The 20,103-nt window shown below is 41.9% G+C and overlaps 1 protein-coding gene across 1 annotated transcript; it reads right to left on the reverse strand.

Moving 5' to 3' along the window:
* Window positions 1–12,276: 12,276 nt before the first annotated feature.
* On the reverse strand, window positions 12,277–14,785 carry LOC132265995 (collagen alpha-1(IX) chain-like). The gene is made up of 5 exons (XM_059766810.1): window positions 14,535–14,785; window positions 13,883–14,298; window positions 13,625–13,816; window positions 13,068–13,400; window positions 12,277–13,014 (listed from the first exon to the last, which is right to left on the reverse strand). The coding sequence occupies exons 1-5, from the start codon at window positions 14,605–14,607 to the stop codon at window positions 12,325–12,327; spliced, it is 1,704 nt and encodes a 567-aa protein (XP_059622793.1). The 5' UTR covers window positions 14,608–14,785; the 3' UTR covers window positions 12,277–12,324.
* Between the last annotated feature and the right edge of the window lie 5,318 nt (window positions 14,786–20,103).

A 20,103-nucleotide genomic window follows, 5' to 3' on the forward strand; every position in this document is an offset into this window, starting at 1 on the left:
CTTCACACTCTCTTCGTTGGCAAAATGAATTTCTCCACATCAGTGAAACCCCATGAAATCTGTGACTTTTCTGGCTCTTTCAGGCCACTCTCCCTGACATTGTGAATGCCTCCACTTTTTGCACGCCCTTCTTTCTTCTTCGCTCCAGCCAGAGTTGGGGACATTTTTTGGCCATGAGATAAACCTCAGACGACCAGACCCTGGGTGTTGTCGTGTTGGTCATTCTCTCTGCTGGAGCAACTCTGAAAATCCCCATTTAATGATGCAAAGCTTTAGTGGTGCGAGAGTGTTATTGCCGGGCACACTTGCAGCCATTCGAAGATAAAGCCTGGGAAAATCAACTGGATACATTTGTCCGGCGCTCCAACTGCTCCTAATTGACCCAGTGTGGATGGGATTCAATAGTGTGGCGAGAGCTTCGGGGGTTCAGACGCAAAATCCCACCCTTAATTAGCCATCATCTCATTTGCTCGGGGTGCAAAAAATTCAGGCTTTGCGTGTCACCTTTGGGATAAACTCCCGAGTCAGGTATTGTTTAAATTGGACCTAAAGCTGGGTCCATGGCTAAGCCCACACGACAATTTACGGCACATTCGCACCTTGTCAGACTTAACAGATAAGAAAAGACATATTAATTGACTGAGAAATTGTGCTTTGACTGAAAAATAATTATCAACCATTTTTGCACACAGACTGAAAAGCATATAAATACCGGTCAAAATGGCACAAAGATCACATTTTTCAACCAACAGCCAAAGTGAGAACATAGCTGAATAAAGGAAATTTGCGTGATAAACAATGACAAAGTCAAGAAAATACCGCGAGAAGCAGAAAGAGGAGCGAAGATTGGACGCTCAGACTCGACATGTCGTGAAAAGTGTTTTAGAGTACGCTCTCGGTGAGAAATGTAAAGTAATTGCGGCTTCTGAAGAGTCCACACAGCATTTCTCACCATCCAGTCCAAGCCCCAGTGTTTGGACATTTTCCGAGGCTGACAAGGAGTTTTTCGACTTAAAACCCAAGATTGTACAGAATCCCAAACAAGTGGAGCCTTTCTTCAGCATCGAGGGATTCTTTCATCATACAAACATATCCGAAGAGGTGCGAAATAAGTTCAACGAAAAGTGGAAAACACTTCTAAATGATGCTGGAATCGATTCAAGTGTTCTGGAACATATTCAACCTGAGAAAATTAAGAGGAGACTGAAGATTGAGCAAACACTTCCCCTGCAGCACTCTGAATCTGAGACTGAATCAAAGAGAATGTCGTTTCCGATTAATCTTCCCGATCAACGTGATATCGATGCTCTAAATAAGCTTTGGCCGACCAGTCCTGAACAGCAAATCAACTCCAGAAGGATGTCTCTGCCGCTGCAGCTTCGTTCGCCGACAGATCAGTACCAGGTGGAGCCAAGAAAGAGGATGAAGGCGCCAAAGCGTAGCGTCCACCGAAGCAGAGCCTGGCGGAGATCAGCAAATGTGCAGCCGATTCTTGTTCCCCATCAGTTTGTTCCCATACTTCCGGTTCCAATCCCAGAACCATCGTCAGAATGCGTGTATTTGCCTAAAACTACCATCCCAACTCCCCTGAACTGTAATGTAATTGAGAAAGAAATGTAATAAATTATTATTGAGCTGAATAGAGTTTTTCGATTTTGTCTGATCCGATTTTCTTTCATTGCAGAGACGTAATCTTTTGGGAGAAGAAATGTCAAATTCAGATATTCATCTTGCCTATTTGTGAACCGAACCGCGACATATTTCCCCCAAGGAGGAGATAATATGTCACTTCAGACACTTCTGAACGTCTTTAATAACTTTTTAGACTTCTTCAACTATTTCTTACACGCATTTCTAACTTATCATAATCCAATTCGGGTTTTTCCGCCTCAACAATTTCTGTCTTGATTAGAAAAATTCTGACTAAATGATCTTTTTAATTAAGGTAATTTAGAAAATGCTTCAATGTGTTGAAACAGAAGTTTTTGCAATGCAAATTTTGATCATAATATCTGCCCCTTGATTTCCCCTTTAAGTCACATTATTTATATTGTGAAAGCTCTCACATCGCGCCTGCATTTGTTGCGAAGGAAGCAGTTCGGCGAGGCTCCATTGCGGAAGCTCCGAGTCCATTCACACGCGCGCGAAGCGAGAGTGCCTCTCAGGATGCCATGTCAAACACAGTGGCTGGAAAATGCAATCAGGCATAAAGCAATACTGCACGAGCCAGTTCACTGATTCTCAGCTATTTGTATCTGGCAATTGTGCGAGAAGACAATATATTTGATGGCTTCTCAATTGCAACTATGCAAATGCTAAATATACTGGGCATTATCAACTAAATCGCCCCCAGTTTGTGTACTCTATACGAAAATTTCGAATCAAGCCCACCCCTAATTAATATGTTTCACAGCAGTCAAATTACTGGAAATATTATGCAGAACATATTTCGTCCAATTTTCACAGAGTGATGTTAAATATTTTGATAGAAGGGAATTGAATTTTTTCTGCAAATTCCAATTACAATGCAATATTGAAATAATTACCATTTATCGTACATAGAGAATGAGAGAATTTAGACCGCATCAAAAAAAAAATTTCATGGAAAATACTTTTCATATCACATTCAGTGTTGAATTATTTGCATTCTTTATATAATTTTTGCGTAATTGATTGCAAATTTGTGCGCATATTAAATTTTTTTTTCCGATCAATTTCTGAATAACAACTCATTTCGGAGCTTTTTTTCCCAGGAATTTCCATCACTTTGATGATTATAGAAATATATTTAAAAATTTCATTTCAAATTACACTCTTTGGTAAATTATGTAAAAATCATTTTGTCAGGTTCATGAATTGGCGTCTGTTTGTCAAGACTTTTTCAATCAAATTGACAGTGATTCAACATACGAATAATCCGATTACATGCATTCATAAATTGAACGTTCATTATTTTTTCCACAACACGTCATGAATATTAATTTCATGAGGTGTTTTCCTGGCGGCTGAAAAGCTCACCCGCACCGGCTGAAGTGCGGATTAAACCGATAAATCCATGCAGCACGGCAAAGCTTAAAGCCTCAAGTTAAAGCTGTTCAATTTGAAGGGGTTGAAATTGGTGGGGTTTCTCAATGGAATGGGCACGTGTGAATTGAATGGAAGAATGTGCTTTGGGCAGAATGAATATTCCCTCATGTGGAATGTGCGGTGTTTTTAATGGGGTGGTAATTCTTTTCCACTCCCCCAAGTGACTCCCATTGAGATTTATTTGGCATCTGGAAAAATAGATTCAAGCACACGGAGAAATTCAATGAACTTATTGACTTCTCTCCATGAGAAATATCGTGCTTTTCTCACACACACACTTTTCCAATTTTTTAGAGAAAGAGAAAGAGAGAGAGAGTGCAATTAATCGACTTTATTCACAAATTCAACTTTTCCTCCAACCACTCTTATATAGAGAAGTTTTCTTCTTTGCCAATGCAAAAAGTTAGTTATTCTTTTTCGGCACTCAATAAACAACTCATGATTGGTGAAGTGGATGAATTAAAATTTTACACTTCATTAGTTTCTTCAAGTGGATCCACTGAAGAAGGCCAGACTGTATTTTTTGTGTGTGTGTGTGTTTTCTTATCCATGGGGAAAATTTGCATGTTTTTCTATTCATGAGCAAAACTGGCCTCGCTGAAGATGAATAAGATTTGCAGACTTTTGTATGAAAAATTGAAATATATATCTCTGAAGTATTCCACAATTTCTACTCACAATTAGCATCTTGATAGGGCGAAATGCAATTAAATTACTTATCTAGAGTCAGGATATTATGTAAATATATATAAATTAGCGATTATGCGTTCATTTGTGCATCTTCGATCCACATAAATTCCACTCTCATCCCCAAAATGCCGACAATATAGCACATTAATCACACACTTCGCGGTGGGTGGGATGTTTTGAAATATAATTCAGTGATTTTAACAGTATAATATTTTCACCTCCTTTTTAGCCAATGTGCGCATAAATTGGCGTGAGCGAATTGGAAAATTTGCGTGCACGAAATGTCGTTGGTCCCTGAGCAGGGGTGGAAAAAAAATGATTTATCGTCGCCGATGTGGCCAAAATAAACAATTATTGTGGGTGTTTTATTATTATTAACAAGGATAAATGCATGTGTAGTGAATAAAATAGGATGTGGAAAATAATAATCGACAGATATCGCGAACGGCTGATCGCATGCACAAAAGCTCACTGGGGTGCAATGTTGCCGCGAATAATGGAGAAATATGAGGGGGATGGACAGTCTGAAAAGAGCGATACACCAATTGTGATATTCATTGTTCGCAGTTGTGGAGAGAAAAAGAGGATTCACAGGAAAGACATAAATCGAGTTTGGACATTTTATTGAAAATTGTAGAAAAATTTGTCACTCTTTTCCATTTATGATGCACAATTTGTCCTCAGGATATCAATACACGTCGTTTTTCTATTGTTTTTATGGGATATTTGGCACAGAAAGAGAGAGAGAGAGAGAATTTAGGGAAAAATGTGAAATCAAATATCATGGATAAATTTGCAAAATTAACCAATAAAATATAAAGTGAACTTTTAAAATCAAACACCATCATCATCGCCAATCAATAAATGTTCAATTAATTCAATTATACCTACAAAACCACACACAAATTAATTGATGCATAGAGTTTCTGATAAAATGTTTTTAAACAAATAATGGTGTGTTTGAAATTATTATTGTAAGGTATGTTCTAAAAACTTTTAACGCTTCATCAACTGTTCAGCCTAATTAAAACTATTTTGCATGCGAATACAACAAATTGTGCATGAATTGCAAAATTGCTATAAATTCTCCAACAATATACTCCATTCTCTCCGGATTATATCTCCTCTGCCTCCAGATTTGTTCAGCGTGAATGATAATATTGTGGATTTTTTGGAATTGTCGCTAGAAGCTTTCTTTTTTTGGGAAAAATATCATTCTCTCTAAATCTGCACAAATTCTCCGCACAGCTGCAAAAGCAATTTTTGCATAACTATTCGAAATCACAAGAGGATCTCTGGCCACGAGAGAAGGATCCGGAGTGGGATTTGGGGGCCGAGAGACAGAGAGAGAGAGATACGGATGGCTCTGGCGGAGTCAACAGACGGGCGAAGCATTGGCAAATGCACATTATATTTCGTCGTCCGGGTGGAAAACATTATCAAAGTGTCACTTATCTGATGTATATGTATTATGTATGATTAAAGAGTGTATTTTGCCATGAGAAAGCTGCACAGCATTTGCCGGGGACTCGCATGAAATACACGCCAAAAGGGATGAGGGTGTGTTTCACATGGACTCCCGGGGAAAACATGCGATATACACTGGATGGGGATGAATTTAAGAGCGCCCCAAACTCCATTGTCACGACAACCGTAATCCCATTTTTTGTCACCCACCCTCGCTCGCCCACAAGATGAATCTCTGGCCAGGAGGTGGTGCACAGCTTTTGTGTCTTTCGCCTTCATTTTAATAGTCAGTCAACAAGACAACTCGCCGGCAAATCCACCCCACAGTCGCTGCTCAGTGTTATTTTTCAACCCTGTGTGCCACACAATCGGGCTCAAATTGTAGCACCCGAGGGAGAAAAATGCACTTCTGTAGGCAAGATATGGAAAGTTTTCCTGGGAAAACTCATCCGAGGACTCATCTCGAGAATATTCTCTCTATGACATAAATATTCATCAAATCCTTAAATTCTCTGTACAGGATTCGTAAGCAGGATTGAAAAATCTTATTGCGAATAGGAAAAATACAAGTCATTTTTTACCAGAAAACATTAAAAGATGAATTATATGTCTTTGTATTTGAAAACAAGTCGTAGAATACTCTTCAAAATAATCTTTTCACTTTGCAGACAGAGGGAAAGTTAAGGGAAACAAGCAGAAGATCAGAACTAAGTGAGTGAAGACCAGAGGAATACAAGAAGTTGTGGAAGATTTCCCTTGAAATTGGAGAAGACATAGAGTTTTTCTTTTACAAAGTCTATTTTCACATGCAATTTTACAATGGTTCATTAATCAAAAGGTGGAAAATCTTGCGTTGGCGACTCTCATGATCGGCATGTAGTAGATTTGATTGCAGTATACGACGGGTCGGCAGAAGACCATCACGTTCATCCGTTGTTCAACTGGCACATCGGCAGGGTAGTTGGGATCGGGGTAGTACAGCCAGCACGGCTTCGCGACACTGATATTATCAGGTCCTTGCAGCATAAAGTTGATCTCCGGAGCTCTAGAAATCTCCAGCTGTAGCGTCACAAGTTTGCTGCTCCCGGGAATTGGAAGTTTCGATGGCGGACTTGGCTGCTCTGCATCCTCGTCGTCTGCTTCGTAGCCGGCGTCATCTGCTGCTTGCTGATCTTCCGTTGGCTGTCCGTACATGAACATCTGCGTGTTCCTTATCTGATGATACGCATGAGCCAGTGTGACACCGGCTTTGATAATGCGATCAATCAGTGGACGATTGCGGGTTGAAATCGCCTGCTCGAGTGCAATTCTTGGAGTGTCGTCGATGTCCATTGCGATGTAGAAGTCCAGGAGGAAGGCGAAGTCCAGGTTCTCGATGATATCCCAGCTCGCGTCGTCCACCTCGTTGTCGTCCACCTCGTTGTCGTCGATCATCTCGCTCTCTGACTCGGTGTGTGTCACATTCACCCACTCGTCCTCGGCGTTGTCTTCGGAGAATAATGTTGCGGTGGAGGATGATTCTGCTGTGACGGAGTCTTCCAGGAACGAATCGTTAAAGAGCGAATCGTCAAAGAGCAAATCGTCTAAGAACGAAACGTCAACAGACTCGTCTTCGTCGTCAGTCCAATCCAACAGGTGCTCCGGAATTTCATCACGATCCTTCAGAATTTCCTGCACTGTGGGAAGATCTCGTGGTCGGCACATTGTGAAGTCAAGTTGTGTTAAACTCAGGAGATGTTGCACGTTCAAGCAAGAGTTGCGTATTGACTAGATTGTGCAAAGACAACGGCTTTTATAGGTTGTCCCAGGGAAGAAGTCACAGTCCTGCTCATTAACAACCGATCACTGTTTACATCCTGCTTTCAAACAGTAAAAACCGGTTAATAAAAGTTAATCCTTTCTTAATAGGTTTGACCCATATCAAAATTTGACCTGAGTTTCTTCAAAACCGATTAAAGACCAATTAGGATACACCGTATTTCTCAATATTTAACCGAATTTGGAATGTGTGAAAATTACATAAAGGACAATTGGTGTGAGTTTCAGGGAAATCGATGGTCAGACTCAAAATGTTCTGTACTTCTCGGATCACGATTGCGATTTAGAGAAAAGGAAAGGCTTTCCTGTATCTCTTCGCTGACTACGACGAGTCCTCACCAGACAAGTCACCAGATGAGTTGATTCCCGCAGAACTCTGTGCGAGCGCTCGATGGGAAATGTTGCTCAATGTTGGACTTGATTCTGGACGCTAAAGACTATGTCTTAGGGTGAATTATTTGCACTTTATTACTCCTTTTATTGTTACACACACAAGTATAATGAAACCAGAGATTCAGAAACACAACGAACTCTCGGGGACGAATTAATCCGTTTTATAGAGACACGAAGACACTATTTAGAGGCGAACATCAAAGAATATCTGTTTGATATTCTTGGTGAAAAATGTATTGATTTTCTGATGACTGAATGATCACCCTCGCTTCTTCTTTTTTCTCCTTTTAGTATCGATTGAACATACCTTCTCTTTCCTTTGCTATTTCACCGTCACTTAATACATGATTTTATCTGATCATTCCACTTTACCACTTATAAAATAAGACGATCCGATACAGATCAGTGTGACAAAGATGACCTCTAAATCTCAACTTTTTGTAATGTAAAAGGATACTTTGCAGGGTAATCTAAAAGTCTTAATTTATTCCCTGATTTTAGAAGCCATTCCAATGAAAAAAACGGCAATTTTGACTTCTCATCGACCTTTTGAAGCTCTTCAAACTCCATGTGACACTCATTGAATTGCGGAATCACACATGGGTGCGCCTGTGAGTCCTGAAATGCCTAGAGCTCGACAATTAAATACCAATTACGGTGTGATTAGTGAATTGAGTTGCTCAGGGATAATGAGGGCAGGTATAGTGTTTCGGCAGGAGTGAAAAATTGGATTTCCCGCAAATTTGTTGAATCCACACGTCTATGGAATGGATGGCAGCCAAATGGAAATTCATGCTGTGCGAGAGGATTTCGCTGAGCAAGCAAAGGAAACACTATCAATTAATTATCACCTAATCGCATTTACGATATGGTGGCATACAAATGAGGTAATATTTTATGTTTGAGGATCTATCCACCCTCGGCAGGGGAACCTATTCGAGTCAATTTAGCTAAGTACCTGTGTGCAGAGAAGCATTTTCCCACTGTCGCATTAATTAGGCGATTATTGGGCTTCGCGGGCTTTGATTTTCCCACGTAGCATATATTCAATTCTCTTTCAAATATTGTATAAATTTCCACCCCGTCGAAGGAAAAACAAAACACAAAAAGCTTGTGTGGTTGAGTTTGGAAATTTTCTGCTGGAGGTTCCATTCGTCAACTGTCTCTCTGGTGTCGCGGAGCTTTTCAGCTGAGCGACGATATGACTGTGAATTTCCAGAGAAATGGCAAATTAAACATCTGAAGAAGAAATGATGAAGCCTCGAGGAAAATTCCATAATGAGAATTCATAGAAATTCCACGAGACAATATATGTATTTCTGTGCCAACAATGAAAGGAAGAAATCTGTCATGAATTTTTTTAGATAAGAAATCCATCTTGGCAATTCAATTATACAAATCTCCATCAAATTTGTGCGCTATCGTCATGGCGAAGGAGCCTGTTCGCCCACAAACACCCCTAGAAAACAAAAAGAAAAAACCACCCGACAAATTCGAGGGATTTCCCAATTCCAATGTATTACACTCGCGGGCATAATTTTGCCACCGGAATCGTAACGCAAATGTAGGAAATAAATTCATTATAAAATAGATTTCAATTAGGCCACAGAACAATAAAGCTCCACCGCTCGCGTGTCCGCAAATTCAATTAGAGCCCCACGCCAGGGCATTTTCGGAGGTGTGTGTGAGTGTTCAGGGTGGGAAAGATTCACGGCATTTGGCGAAAAAACAATTATTTAATTTTCCAAGAGCCACGGCAAAAATAGTAACTAAAGCCACACCATCCGCATGTTTCTGATACATTTATGTTGGTAAATATAACATCCCATTGACTATCATTTAATTATTTACATTCATTCGCCATCAAATGAATCAACTTGTCAGCGTGGTTTGCATTAATGTATTGTAATAAAAGTATTTGCGGCTCCGTGAATCTTATTGATGTTGTCAATCGATTAATTCTGTGGTTTCATGAGGTTTTTTTCTTTCTCTTTGCAATGCAAAGTCAAATTCCTATAGTTTGCAGCATAAAATTTTGTAACTAATTAAGAACTAAAATTGAATTTAAACAATTTGAATATATATCCTTTGAAAATTGGATGTTAAGCTGTGTGACTTATCTTTCAAAGCAGTTTTCAATTCCAACATATTCTTAATGATGCCAGTGAAGAGGAATAATGACTTTTTAATGAGTTGCAGTAAAGTATAAAATTCCACCTGGGGGAATTGATCATAAAACCTCTGCGACTGTTGGCAATTCGCTAGTGTTTCCGTGCTCCTTTTCCAGCTAATCGATATAAGGAAAGCAAACGAAATCCCAACCAGAAGTGACTGTTGATGGGCTCCAATTTATGGGGACATCGAAAGGAAATATGCTCAAATGCGAAAACTGTCGTCAATTGTTCACCGGCTCTGAGCGGTGAAATGACGAGTGAATTTGTGGTGATTTTTCTCTTCACTTTTGTCGTCACGCATTTTCATGATTTACAGCATCGTCTAAATTGAAAATTATCCCTGACTTTATCACTTTGTGTGTGCGCCATTGAGCAAGCGGAAAATAGTTGAGGACTCCATAAATTGCATTCGCAGCCACGAGGCGAAGTCTGTCGGTCAGGAACTTTCATATCCACGACAAATAATTGGCATGGTTTAGGGGATCAATTTTGGCGGCCGTTGAGCCGCTCTTGTGGTTTTCGCCCATGGATGAAACAAGGCCGGAGGAGTTCACGTTTTGGCCCGAGGACTAAAATGGCATCAATTTGAATTTATCGCCACTATTTATGACCACAATTTATGCCCTGCTCCGCGTGCAGTTAATTGTCACTCCTATGTTAATAATTATTCCGCGCGGAGATTCTGTCCTGTGTGTGTGTGCTGAAAAATACCCCATCAATCCGTGCCGGAGAATCATCATGGGAATCCGGCCAAATGGAAAGCCAATGCCCATCCAAAGTGCCAATATATTCAAATGCGGAGCTCCCAATTGAAACTTTCGCCCATTTTGCTCATTGGGAAATGAATCTGGCTACCGAAACTTTTGCTCTTTAATTAGTAACTTTCTTGAGATAGCTTTTACTCGATGCGAAATTGTGTTCTCTCACTTCTTCACCGGCTAAACCACTGCTCCAAATACAGAGAAACCCTTTGAAACACGAACCGGAGCGAGCAGTCAATAGAGCCGGGATGAAAAAGGGTGTGGAAAAACCTTTGCGGAACATGATGAAAATGTGCAGAAATATGTTCCAAAATGCAATTTAGTAATGCAACATTTCTATAGCTACAACTCAAATGTTTTCGCGCACAAAAAGAATTTCCGCAAAATTATTTCAGGGAAGTTTTCACGGTATTTGATAGAAATCAATCATATTTGTATGAATTTAGCAGATTTTTGAAGATTATCTGATAGCCCAAAATGCCAATGTTTCACTTTCATAGCATGTAAAAATCATTTTGCATTCTCGCAAAAGTTCCAAAATAAAAAAAAACAACATATATTAAGTGATTAAATTTGTTAGAGAGAGGTTTTGGGTCTCACATTCATCTGCAAATCGGATCAGGCACATTTTGAAGCAGAGCAGCTTTTCCACAAGCCAATCTTGGTGTGCGCTTATCATATGTTTTGCAATTACAATGCAGTATTATTTGCACTCTTTATTATTATTGTGAGCAATAAAATTATGGAGTGAAATATGTATGAATTTATTCACAATTCCTAATTATTTCCGAGTTGAAACATGGGAAATTATTGCCACAAATAATAATAATACATAAGCAGCCATTTTTGAGCTTTCAGCAAAGAGAATTTTAGCTCTTGTTCTCTCTCTCTCGCGCGCTGGAGGAGAGTTTCACTCCTTGGTCGCGGAAGACATGGAAGGAATTACCTAGCGCTCTCGAGGGCTTCCTGGCGATAGTGTCACAGCGACTTGATGCCATCTGACAATGAGATGCACTTGCAAATTGCCAAGAGTCCCTGCAGAACAATTGACGTGCACTTTGTGTGACACAGAAGCTTCCTTCGCCCAGGATTTCTTCTACACCAATCCAGGGGAACTTCAACCACAGTCGCGCTGAGTGGCGGCAATTTGCCCGAGACGCCCTTCCGGGCTCCGGATGAACAGATCGATGCCGAGGGCGTGGAGCTCTCGAGTGTCCTCCGGGCGATGTGTGCAAAAAAGGCAAAACCCAAAGAGGGGACAGGAAGCTTGATGGTGTATCTCTGGGGATGGGCAGAGCTGCCACCCATCCAAATTGGTATTGATTGTGGTTGCTGTTGGCAATTCCCGCCGCCACAGTGCATCTGAAATATTGCTGGCGTTAATTAAATGGGCCCGAAGTGTGGGTTGAGCACTTGAGGAAGCTCGAGCGCACTTTTGCCCAAAGTTGCCTCGGCAAAATCTGTGCACTCACCCTTCCTTGCCATCTAATTGACTTTTTAATTAAATTTTCGAGAGAAATTTACGACACCGGAAAGGCCGAATCGATCCCAGTTGCAGAGCAATAATAATTGAGCAACCACAGCACAATGAGGCGTGCTCTGTGGCAAAGCAAAATGGAGTCCACCTGTTCTCATTCCCACCCATCCCACGCGCTCCAGCAAATGGTCAAATAATCAGGAATTAGGGTGGGAGCTTACGTAAATTCAGCCCCAAATACCACCACGAGGAGACGACGAGCCACACCAGACGAGCACGATTAATTGACGTGTAATCTTCCAGTCTCTCTCTCTCTCGCTACATTGTTGCATCCAAAGGAGAAATGTGAGATCCCTCAAGATGCCAAAGAAGTAGATTTGGAGGTAATCTAGATGGCAGATTTGCTGCTGTGCGAATTAGAAGCCAATTTATTGCAGATTCACGCTCACAAAACGGCCTATCCCTTCTGGCTAGGCGGTCCCTTCGACTGCTGCGGCATGTAGTAGTAGTGCGGAGGCGCCATGGCGTAGTTGTAGCACTCAGGACACACTCCAGGCACACCAGGATTCCCTTGAGAGCCGTGCATGCCGGGCATTCCGGGTTCTCCGCGATCACCAGCTCTGCCCGGAGAGCCGGGCATCCCACGATGACCCTCAACACCCTGCGGACCCATCACACCGTCTGCCCCACGCTCTCCTCTCTCACCCTGCTCACCGCGCTCGCCCTGCTCCCCACGAGCACCCGTCTCGCCAGGCGGACCTTGCGGCCCAGGCAAACCTGGCATGCCGGCAAAGCCCCGCTCGCCCCGAGCTCCAGCAAATCCACGCTCGCCCTGAGGACCCGGTTGACCCTGTCGCCCCTCTCGAGACACACCCGGCTCGCCAGGTGGACCAGGTGGCCCTGGAGGCCCAGTGGTGGTCACTGCGATCTCAATAAGAGTCTCCCTGATGAGAGTACCACAAATCTCTCTGATCCGCGCCTCATCCAGGGCGCCGAAGTACATTCCCGGAGCTCCTGGTGGACCTGGGAAGCCGATATCTCCGCGATCTCCCTTCTCGCCCTTGCTTCCGTTCAATCCCGGAATGCCGGCAACGATTGACGGCCGCCCAGCTCCGGCGACGCCCAGGAAATCCACCTCCGAAGGACCCTGCAAGGAGCAAGCTTGTGATGTGCGCTGGGCTTAGTGGTGGAGCTCCTTACCGGAGGTCCTGGAAGTCCACGTTCGCCCTTCTCCCCCGTGAAACCTCTAGCGCCTTGAATGCCCAGTCCAGGAGAGCCAGGCTGTCCGGGCTGGCCAGGAGATCCCGGCAGACCAGGCAGGCCTCGAAGCCCTGCCACTCCAGGCAAGCCCTGAAGTCCGTCAGATCCGCTTGGTCCCGGAGGTCCTTGAGGACAGAGAATGGGACAATCGCGAGTCTGCACACCGCTCGGCCCACTCAAATATGACACATTCTGTGCCACTGGCAATTCAGCGCAATTCTGCCGCTCAGCTCTCAGAGGATCACAGCTCAGCACCATCCATTGAAGGTCAATCTACGAACCACAGAGAGGTCTTAGCGGGAAAAGCGAGTGAAGGAGGAGAAGTGAGGGCAATGAATACTGGCATGAGATATTCGATGACTCGCCTGATGACACATTAATGGAATGATGATTTATGGTGATGGAACTTACAGGAGGTGTCGACTGAAATGACAGAGATGGAGATGGTGTGAAATTTCCTGAGTGCATCCCACATGGGATTCAAAGTGAAAACTCACTGGCGCTGTTGCTGGATATTCCACGAGTCGGGCGACACTCAAGTGCCCTCCGGTGGCTTCCACTGGGCCTCTAGGCTGCAGCGGATTGGCAAATTGTCCATAAATGCCGCGCACAGGCTGACAATCCACCCAGAGAGTGGCCCTGTCGTAGCCCACGCCCAGAGTCACTTTGTGCCAAGATTCATCAAAGAGCTGCAAAGGGAAGGCAACTTCTCATACATGATGTACAACAGCTCTTCCCCCTGAGAAATCCCTCACCTCGTGATGCCTGAACGTCACCATCTGTAGATCCCCGTCCACATTGGGCAGCGCCAAGTGCAGCAACTCCCGCCCCGGATCCAGAGTCACACTCAGCTGGGACTGCTCATAAGAATCCGTGACGTGGAAGAGATACCATGGCAGGACAAGTTCCTCGCGCGCCCGGAATGTGCACTCGAAGGAGAATTGATGTGGGAATCCACGTGGGAAGGCGTCAGTCGCTCTCAGGGTGAGATTTGACTCTCGCTCGAGGCGATAGGCTGTCTGAATGTGACTCGAGCCTACAACTGTTGACACACCTTCATAGTATGTCTCCGAGCGATCAAGCCGGAATTCCCGGATGAAGTCGAATGTGTTGAGATCGGCATCGCCAGGACGCCATCGACCACAAGGGCTGTAATCCTCGTATAAATCCTCTGAAAACACACAAAATCACAAGGAAGATATGACATTCGTGCGAACGTCCAGAGACAGTCGGAGGACAGTGAGAGGACAATATGTTTGCTTGTCTCATTTATTGCACCATCTAAGTGCATTCTTCCCGCCTTTTACCAATAATTTCCCTTCACACACTATTCACTAGTTTTTTTACAGAGTAATATTGAGAGCTATTGAGATGAAAATTCCAACATCAAAGAATCTCCATACTTACGAGCTTTTACAGGGATGCCGAGAGTTAATAGGATGGCAAGTGCAGGGAGGATTTCAAAGGCTTTCAGCAACATTTTGCACAACCCGCGCAATTACACTCTCCCAAAACTGGTCACTATTTGCACAGCTTCGCCACTTCACTTCAGACGAACGACGAGATTAAACTCTCGATGACGCCTGTTCAGGCCTTTTATCGTGGAGATCCGAACATGTGGTGTTCGCATTAAGATGTTTGACGAAACAAGTCCAGCGCGCACGAGATCGAATTTCAACATATAATTTGTCCGCCTAATAGTTTTAGCATATTCGTCCCAACATGGCCTTTCCCATGGCCTTCTGCGTGACCCACTCGAAAGCCAAGATCTATTCATAGAGGAATTTTTGGTTTGGACAGTCTCTGAGGGTGGAAATGAGAAAGTGCATTAGGTTAATTGCAATTCCTCCCTTCCCATCGTTTGGAGCTTAAATTATTCGCTTTGGTAATTCACCCCAACTCTCACCCTCGCCCAGAAACTGATAAGGGCTCTTTATACACTCTTGATTGCCAGAAACTCTGATGAATTCCCGCTGCCAGTGTTTTATTTCCCTCCAATGGTGTATGAAAGTTTTCTCCCATTTCTCTCCTCCGGACCATCTGTCTCGCTGGTCATGGGCTTTCTCTCCTCGCCCAGCAACCCAGCAGAATCGTTACATTTTATTGTGATGAAAATGCTCCTCACACATCTTTTCAATGATTACCGCCACACAAGACAGAGAGAGATATTTTCCTTTTTCGCCCCATCTCATCGTCATACAAATTAATTTTCTAGCTGGCAATTTTCCTCTCCACTTTTCCGTTAAATTGCACAAAGGTAGAAATAAAGCACATAAAGATGATGTTTCTCAATATGGCACTTGAATGTTTGCCTTTGGCGTGAGAAAAAAATGCTCCGGTGTCTGGCAAAGCCATTAGTCAGATTTGCAAGAGACTAATACAAAGTGTATTAAAGACCACCAGTCATCCCTATATAGTCAGTGCTATTGATAATAATTTCCCAAGAGAAAGAGAAAAAACACACAGCAAATTAATTTACCCATTTCAGCACAATTCCACCCCTGATAAAATAATTGAATTTTCATATTTTCTCCTCTGTTGTACATCTTCAACTTCACAAAAGAACTTCGCAGCAGAAAAAAAATTAATGAAGCAGTTCAAGTACACATGGAAAATACAATTTTCCCACCCACAAAAACACACACACACACATTGAGGAATTTCCGAAAGTGATACAAACTCACCCCATGTAAAAAAAAATGAGAGAAAGAGGAGAAAGAGACGATGAATTGCGCCACCCTGACAGTCATAGAGAGGCAAAGAGATGCAAATGAAATTTAGGGGTGCCATCAAAAGAGGCTCATTTGCGGAATAATTGCAAAATTGAATTTGCCCGCGAAAGAAATCCGCAAATTTATATCTTCTCCCAGCCAATTATCTGATTTACAGTACGTATATATCATTTGCCAGCGCGCTTTCGTGCGCACATCCTGCTGATGACGCAGGAAAAATGGTGTGAAGTGACTCTTGAGAAAAGGATTAAATAACTTCAGGGGGAAATTGCAAAGAAATTTACTTTGAAGCTGGGAAATTGATTAAATCTCTTAATTTAAAGCATCTCAACTTCACGCGTGGAGTTTTTTTTGGCTTCATAAGGAGCTTTTAAAGCACACAAGTGAGATTTTCCAGTAGAATAATCGGATTCTAAACTAATTTTCCCGTGAATTCAGAGAAATTAATAATTTTAAAGAATTCTCTTTCATAACAATGGAAGTGACAACGTGAAAAAAATACTAAATCGATGCTTTATGAATACAAATGTATAAAAAACTCTATTACATTTTGCAGACTTGCAATATTTCCAACTTCTTTCTTCTCAAGCTGATCAGTTTTGTCAACAAAATACTTCTTTCTCGACGGAAATTCATAGACATTTCCCCGAAAGCTTCTCTTCCGATCTCTCTCTCTCTCTCTTCTTATCTCCTGACTTTCGCTGTAATTCGTGGGCTGTTTTCATTGCTCGTCTCGTATGAATTCCCACTTAATTGGGCTTCATTCATAATTGTGAATTTCCCCCGAAGACGTAAATTCGGCATAATCAATTGAATGAAATCGAACTACGTGAGCAAATCACTCATGCAAAAGTGAATTTTTTTGCCACACCAAAATTATGATAACAAGAATTTCGAGGAGCCGAAGAATTTTCACCCAGCCAAAGTTAATTCAATTACAAATTCTCCACCCCAACTTTGACACCATTTTCCACGGTGTGACGTTGGCACATGGAAATTTCCCCACCCGGAAAATTCACTGTCGCCTTGTTTTCAAAAGCGGCAATTCCTGGACAAGACAGCCGAGATTCGTGGAGGCAAAAAACGCTCAATCGATTGTAAAGATGGCAAAATGACGGAAGATCCTATACAAATTTTCACCACTCGCTGAGTGATGAAAAGTTGCAAAAATTCTCCATTTTTATTCCTTTCTTCGAATAAGGAAGGAATGAAAAATTCCTATATCCACACTGATGGGAGGAAAAACTTTTGTACCGCGCGCTCAACACTCAACGGAAATTAGATTATCCGGATGTAATGAAATTTTTTTCTCCCAACATTCATGTGCAAATTCACCACCGCCCCCGCTCAACAGGAGCGCCCCCGCATGACAATAATTCCTGCGATCGAGAGTGCGACGAGAACTGTGAGGATTCAATTTGATTGCAATACGTGAAGTCATGTATTGAACTTGAGGGAGCCAATTGGCAATCAAACACGCGGAGGGAGTTTTCCGCTCTCTCGTGGGAAACTTTATATGCCAAAGATATGAATATCAGCATTAATCCGCCCTCAGTCAAGATTTTTCTTTCCACCCTCTGCGGCGAATTTCCCTCGTGATTTGTGGGCGAATGGTGAATGCTAATGAAGCTTGAGGGGCTCTGTTGCTCTGCCCACAACACGGAAAATCGCTGCTGATATTACGGTGGATGACAGGAACTTTCTCGTGTGCTGGAAAGCATATTGGCCTCTGATTTAATATAGGCAAAGTGGGCACTTTTCAGCACATTTAGGCTGTCATTCGTGGGAAATCACAGATCAACTATTTATTAGCCACTTATCTGGCACAAGAACTTAAGAATAAATGTAACCAATAAATAATCAAACATTTTCATTTCTTTCATTGCTGTAGTGAAAATGTAATCTTTGTCGATTGAATGTAAAGTTTTACTCAAAAATTATAATAAATCTCTTAAGTTTCCATCCGATATTTCTGCAAAAATCTACTTAAAAATGATTTTTTAACATTTTTCCGACCATAACTTAAAAATATAACATAATAATATAATTAAATATAATATAAAACTACTGATTTCGAGTCAAAATCCCTTATAAAGTTTTCAAAATAACCATTTTTCAGGCACAAATGACTGTTTTTGAGGTTATGTTCGGGTTCAATACAATTTGCAGTGTTTCTTGCCATCGAAGGGTCAGAATAGAGATGATTAATTCCAATGATTGGCGATTTCCCTGACTGGAGCATAAGAATTGATGTGCTAGAATGCGAATTATTCACTAAACCTGTTCGGAATTCGTTACATAATCTAGAAAAGGATTATTATAATTTTTTCTGCGTGAAAATTGAGGGAAAACTAAATAATTGGGATAGTTTGTCAGTAAAATAAGAACTCAGGAAAGGAATATTGTAAGCTTTTAAATATTTCCACTTCCCAAGACTTCCGCTGAGCTGTACACCACTTCTGGCTTATTAACTTCATCTTGTTTTTCGAGTGTAGAAAGAAAGAGTAGATTTATGAACTTATGTCTTAAAAGATTGTCTACATTTCCAAGAAAATTCATGAGCTTTAAACGAGTCAATTTCTCACAAGAGGTGAACATATTCATCAATTGGTGGACAATTTATGATCTGCAAAAAGTTTATTTTCTGCTTTATTTACCTCGAGGGTTTTCTGAGCTTCCTACAGACTTTAAAACTGTATTTTCATGACTGAAAAATCGGCCTGATCTCTTATCGCGACCAGAAAACAGTATTTCATCATCTCGAGCACTCGAAACAGATGCAAAAGAATTGCAAAAAGGCGGAAAATTTGCTGAAAATATGGATGAAGAATTAATCTTACCAAATCACCCCGATAAGATTAACAACACTCAAATTCATCATCATGAATTATTTAAATTTACCATGGAAGAAAACCACAAGATTAGATGAAGACAAATAGATTAAGCTCTGCATGTTGTGAATTCTCAAGCCATTGATGTTGTTTTAAGCTCAAATATGCAAACTCCTTTTGCAGAATTGCTCACTATCTCGCATGTGAAGCAGTCCATGAGTAATTCCATCCCGTGGCGCGTCTTTGCAGATTGATTTTCTCACCTATTTATAATGGGGTAATTGACAAACCGGAAAGGTGTCTCATTCTGCCTGAGTGTGTGTGTGTGTATGGCGAGAAGCCAATTGAAGAGTTTCACCTTTTCCGCCTTTGAGCCGAACAAATTCCAGTCACGCACCCACATTTCCAATGACACAGGCACTTTTCTTCCTTCCGCTGAAATTTTTCTCCCGCTTGTGCTTTTGGGCCAGGATGAATAAAAAGCAGTGGAAGTGAAAAACACACACACACACACACGTGCGCGCGCGAAGGAAAGTATTTGAGAGGCGCAAAGAAGCTTTTCGTGGTTTAAGAGCTTTTCTCTCAAACACTTTTCGAAGTGAATGGGAAAGGGCGAGGGGGTGGGGGGTGGGGGTGTAAAAGGGAAAAAGTGGAAAGTTTCCACTCTTCTCTGTGGCTTCGAATGCGGAAAATACAAAAGCGTTCGTGAGTTGGTAAATAAAATTAAAAACTTTCAATCTACCAAAAATCTGCATAGGAAAGTGCGAAAATTCTCGTAATCTGTTGATATATTTGCAGAGTGTCGAGCTCTAATCAAAGTCATCACATGCAATTGGCGTGACAATTGAATTTGCCAGAGCCAAAAGGTGAATATCGTATCCCTTTTGCTCTCTATCAAGGGATAAATGAATTTTCATGTCATGCCAAAGCATTTCATTTAATTTTTCTCCCCTCCGGCCATGATTGTGAATTAAATTTGCAGCACGTCAATTAGTGTAATTTCATTTAAATCCCTTTCAATTTAATGCCATTAGATTTGAGTCAATGAGTTGGGAATTGTGTGCCGAAGAGGACTTCACGGTGATTGGGCGATGAAGCTTAGCACGACGCCCGCAAGAGAGCTTAATCACACTCCAGTCGGAGATAAAATTTCACGAAAGAGTGAGCGGAAAACCTGAAAATTAAATCAAATTCAATTTGGTGACGTCAGACGGTGGCTGCGGAATGTTGAGCAAGACTTTCCGCCAGGAGAGGCACTAAATGAGGATTTCTCGCCACCAAAATTGGCGTCTGTCACTTCACACTTGCCGCACACCAATTCACTGGACGTGATTCTAGCTGAGAACTTGGGTGAATCACCTCACAGTTCGACACTGAAGACGCAAAAAGCTCAGAGTTGGAGCTTCCCATAGT

Source organism: Phlebotomus argentipes, unplaced genomic scaffold, assembly GCF_947086385.1.
Source record: "Phlebotomus argentipes unplaced genomic scaffold, Phlebotomus argentipes genome assembly contig_5, whole genome shotgun sequence".
Classification (NCBI taxonomy): domain Eukaryota; kingdom Metazoa; phylum Arthropoda; class Insecta; order Diptera; family Psychodidae; genus Phlebotomus; species Phlebotomus argentipes.

Coding starts and splice junctions, on each gene's coding strand:
- LOC132265995 (XM_059766810.1), bottom strand. CDS start 14,607: ATGTTGCTGAAAGCCTTTGAAATCCTCCCTGCACTTGCCATCCTATTA. Junction 14,299..14,534: donor CGGCATCCCTGTAAAAGCTC/GTAAGTATGGAG, acceptor GTGTGTTTTCAG/AGGATTTATACGAGGATTAC. Junction 13,817..13,882: donor TGACGTTCAGGCATCACGAG/GTGAGGGATTTC, acceptor TTCCCTTTGCAG/CTCTTTGATGAATCTTGGCA.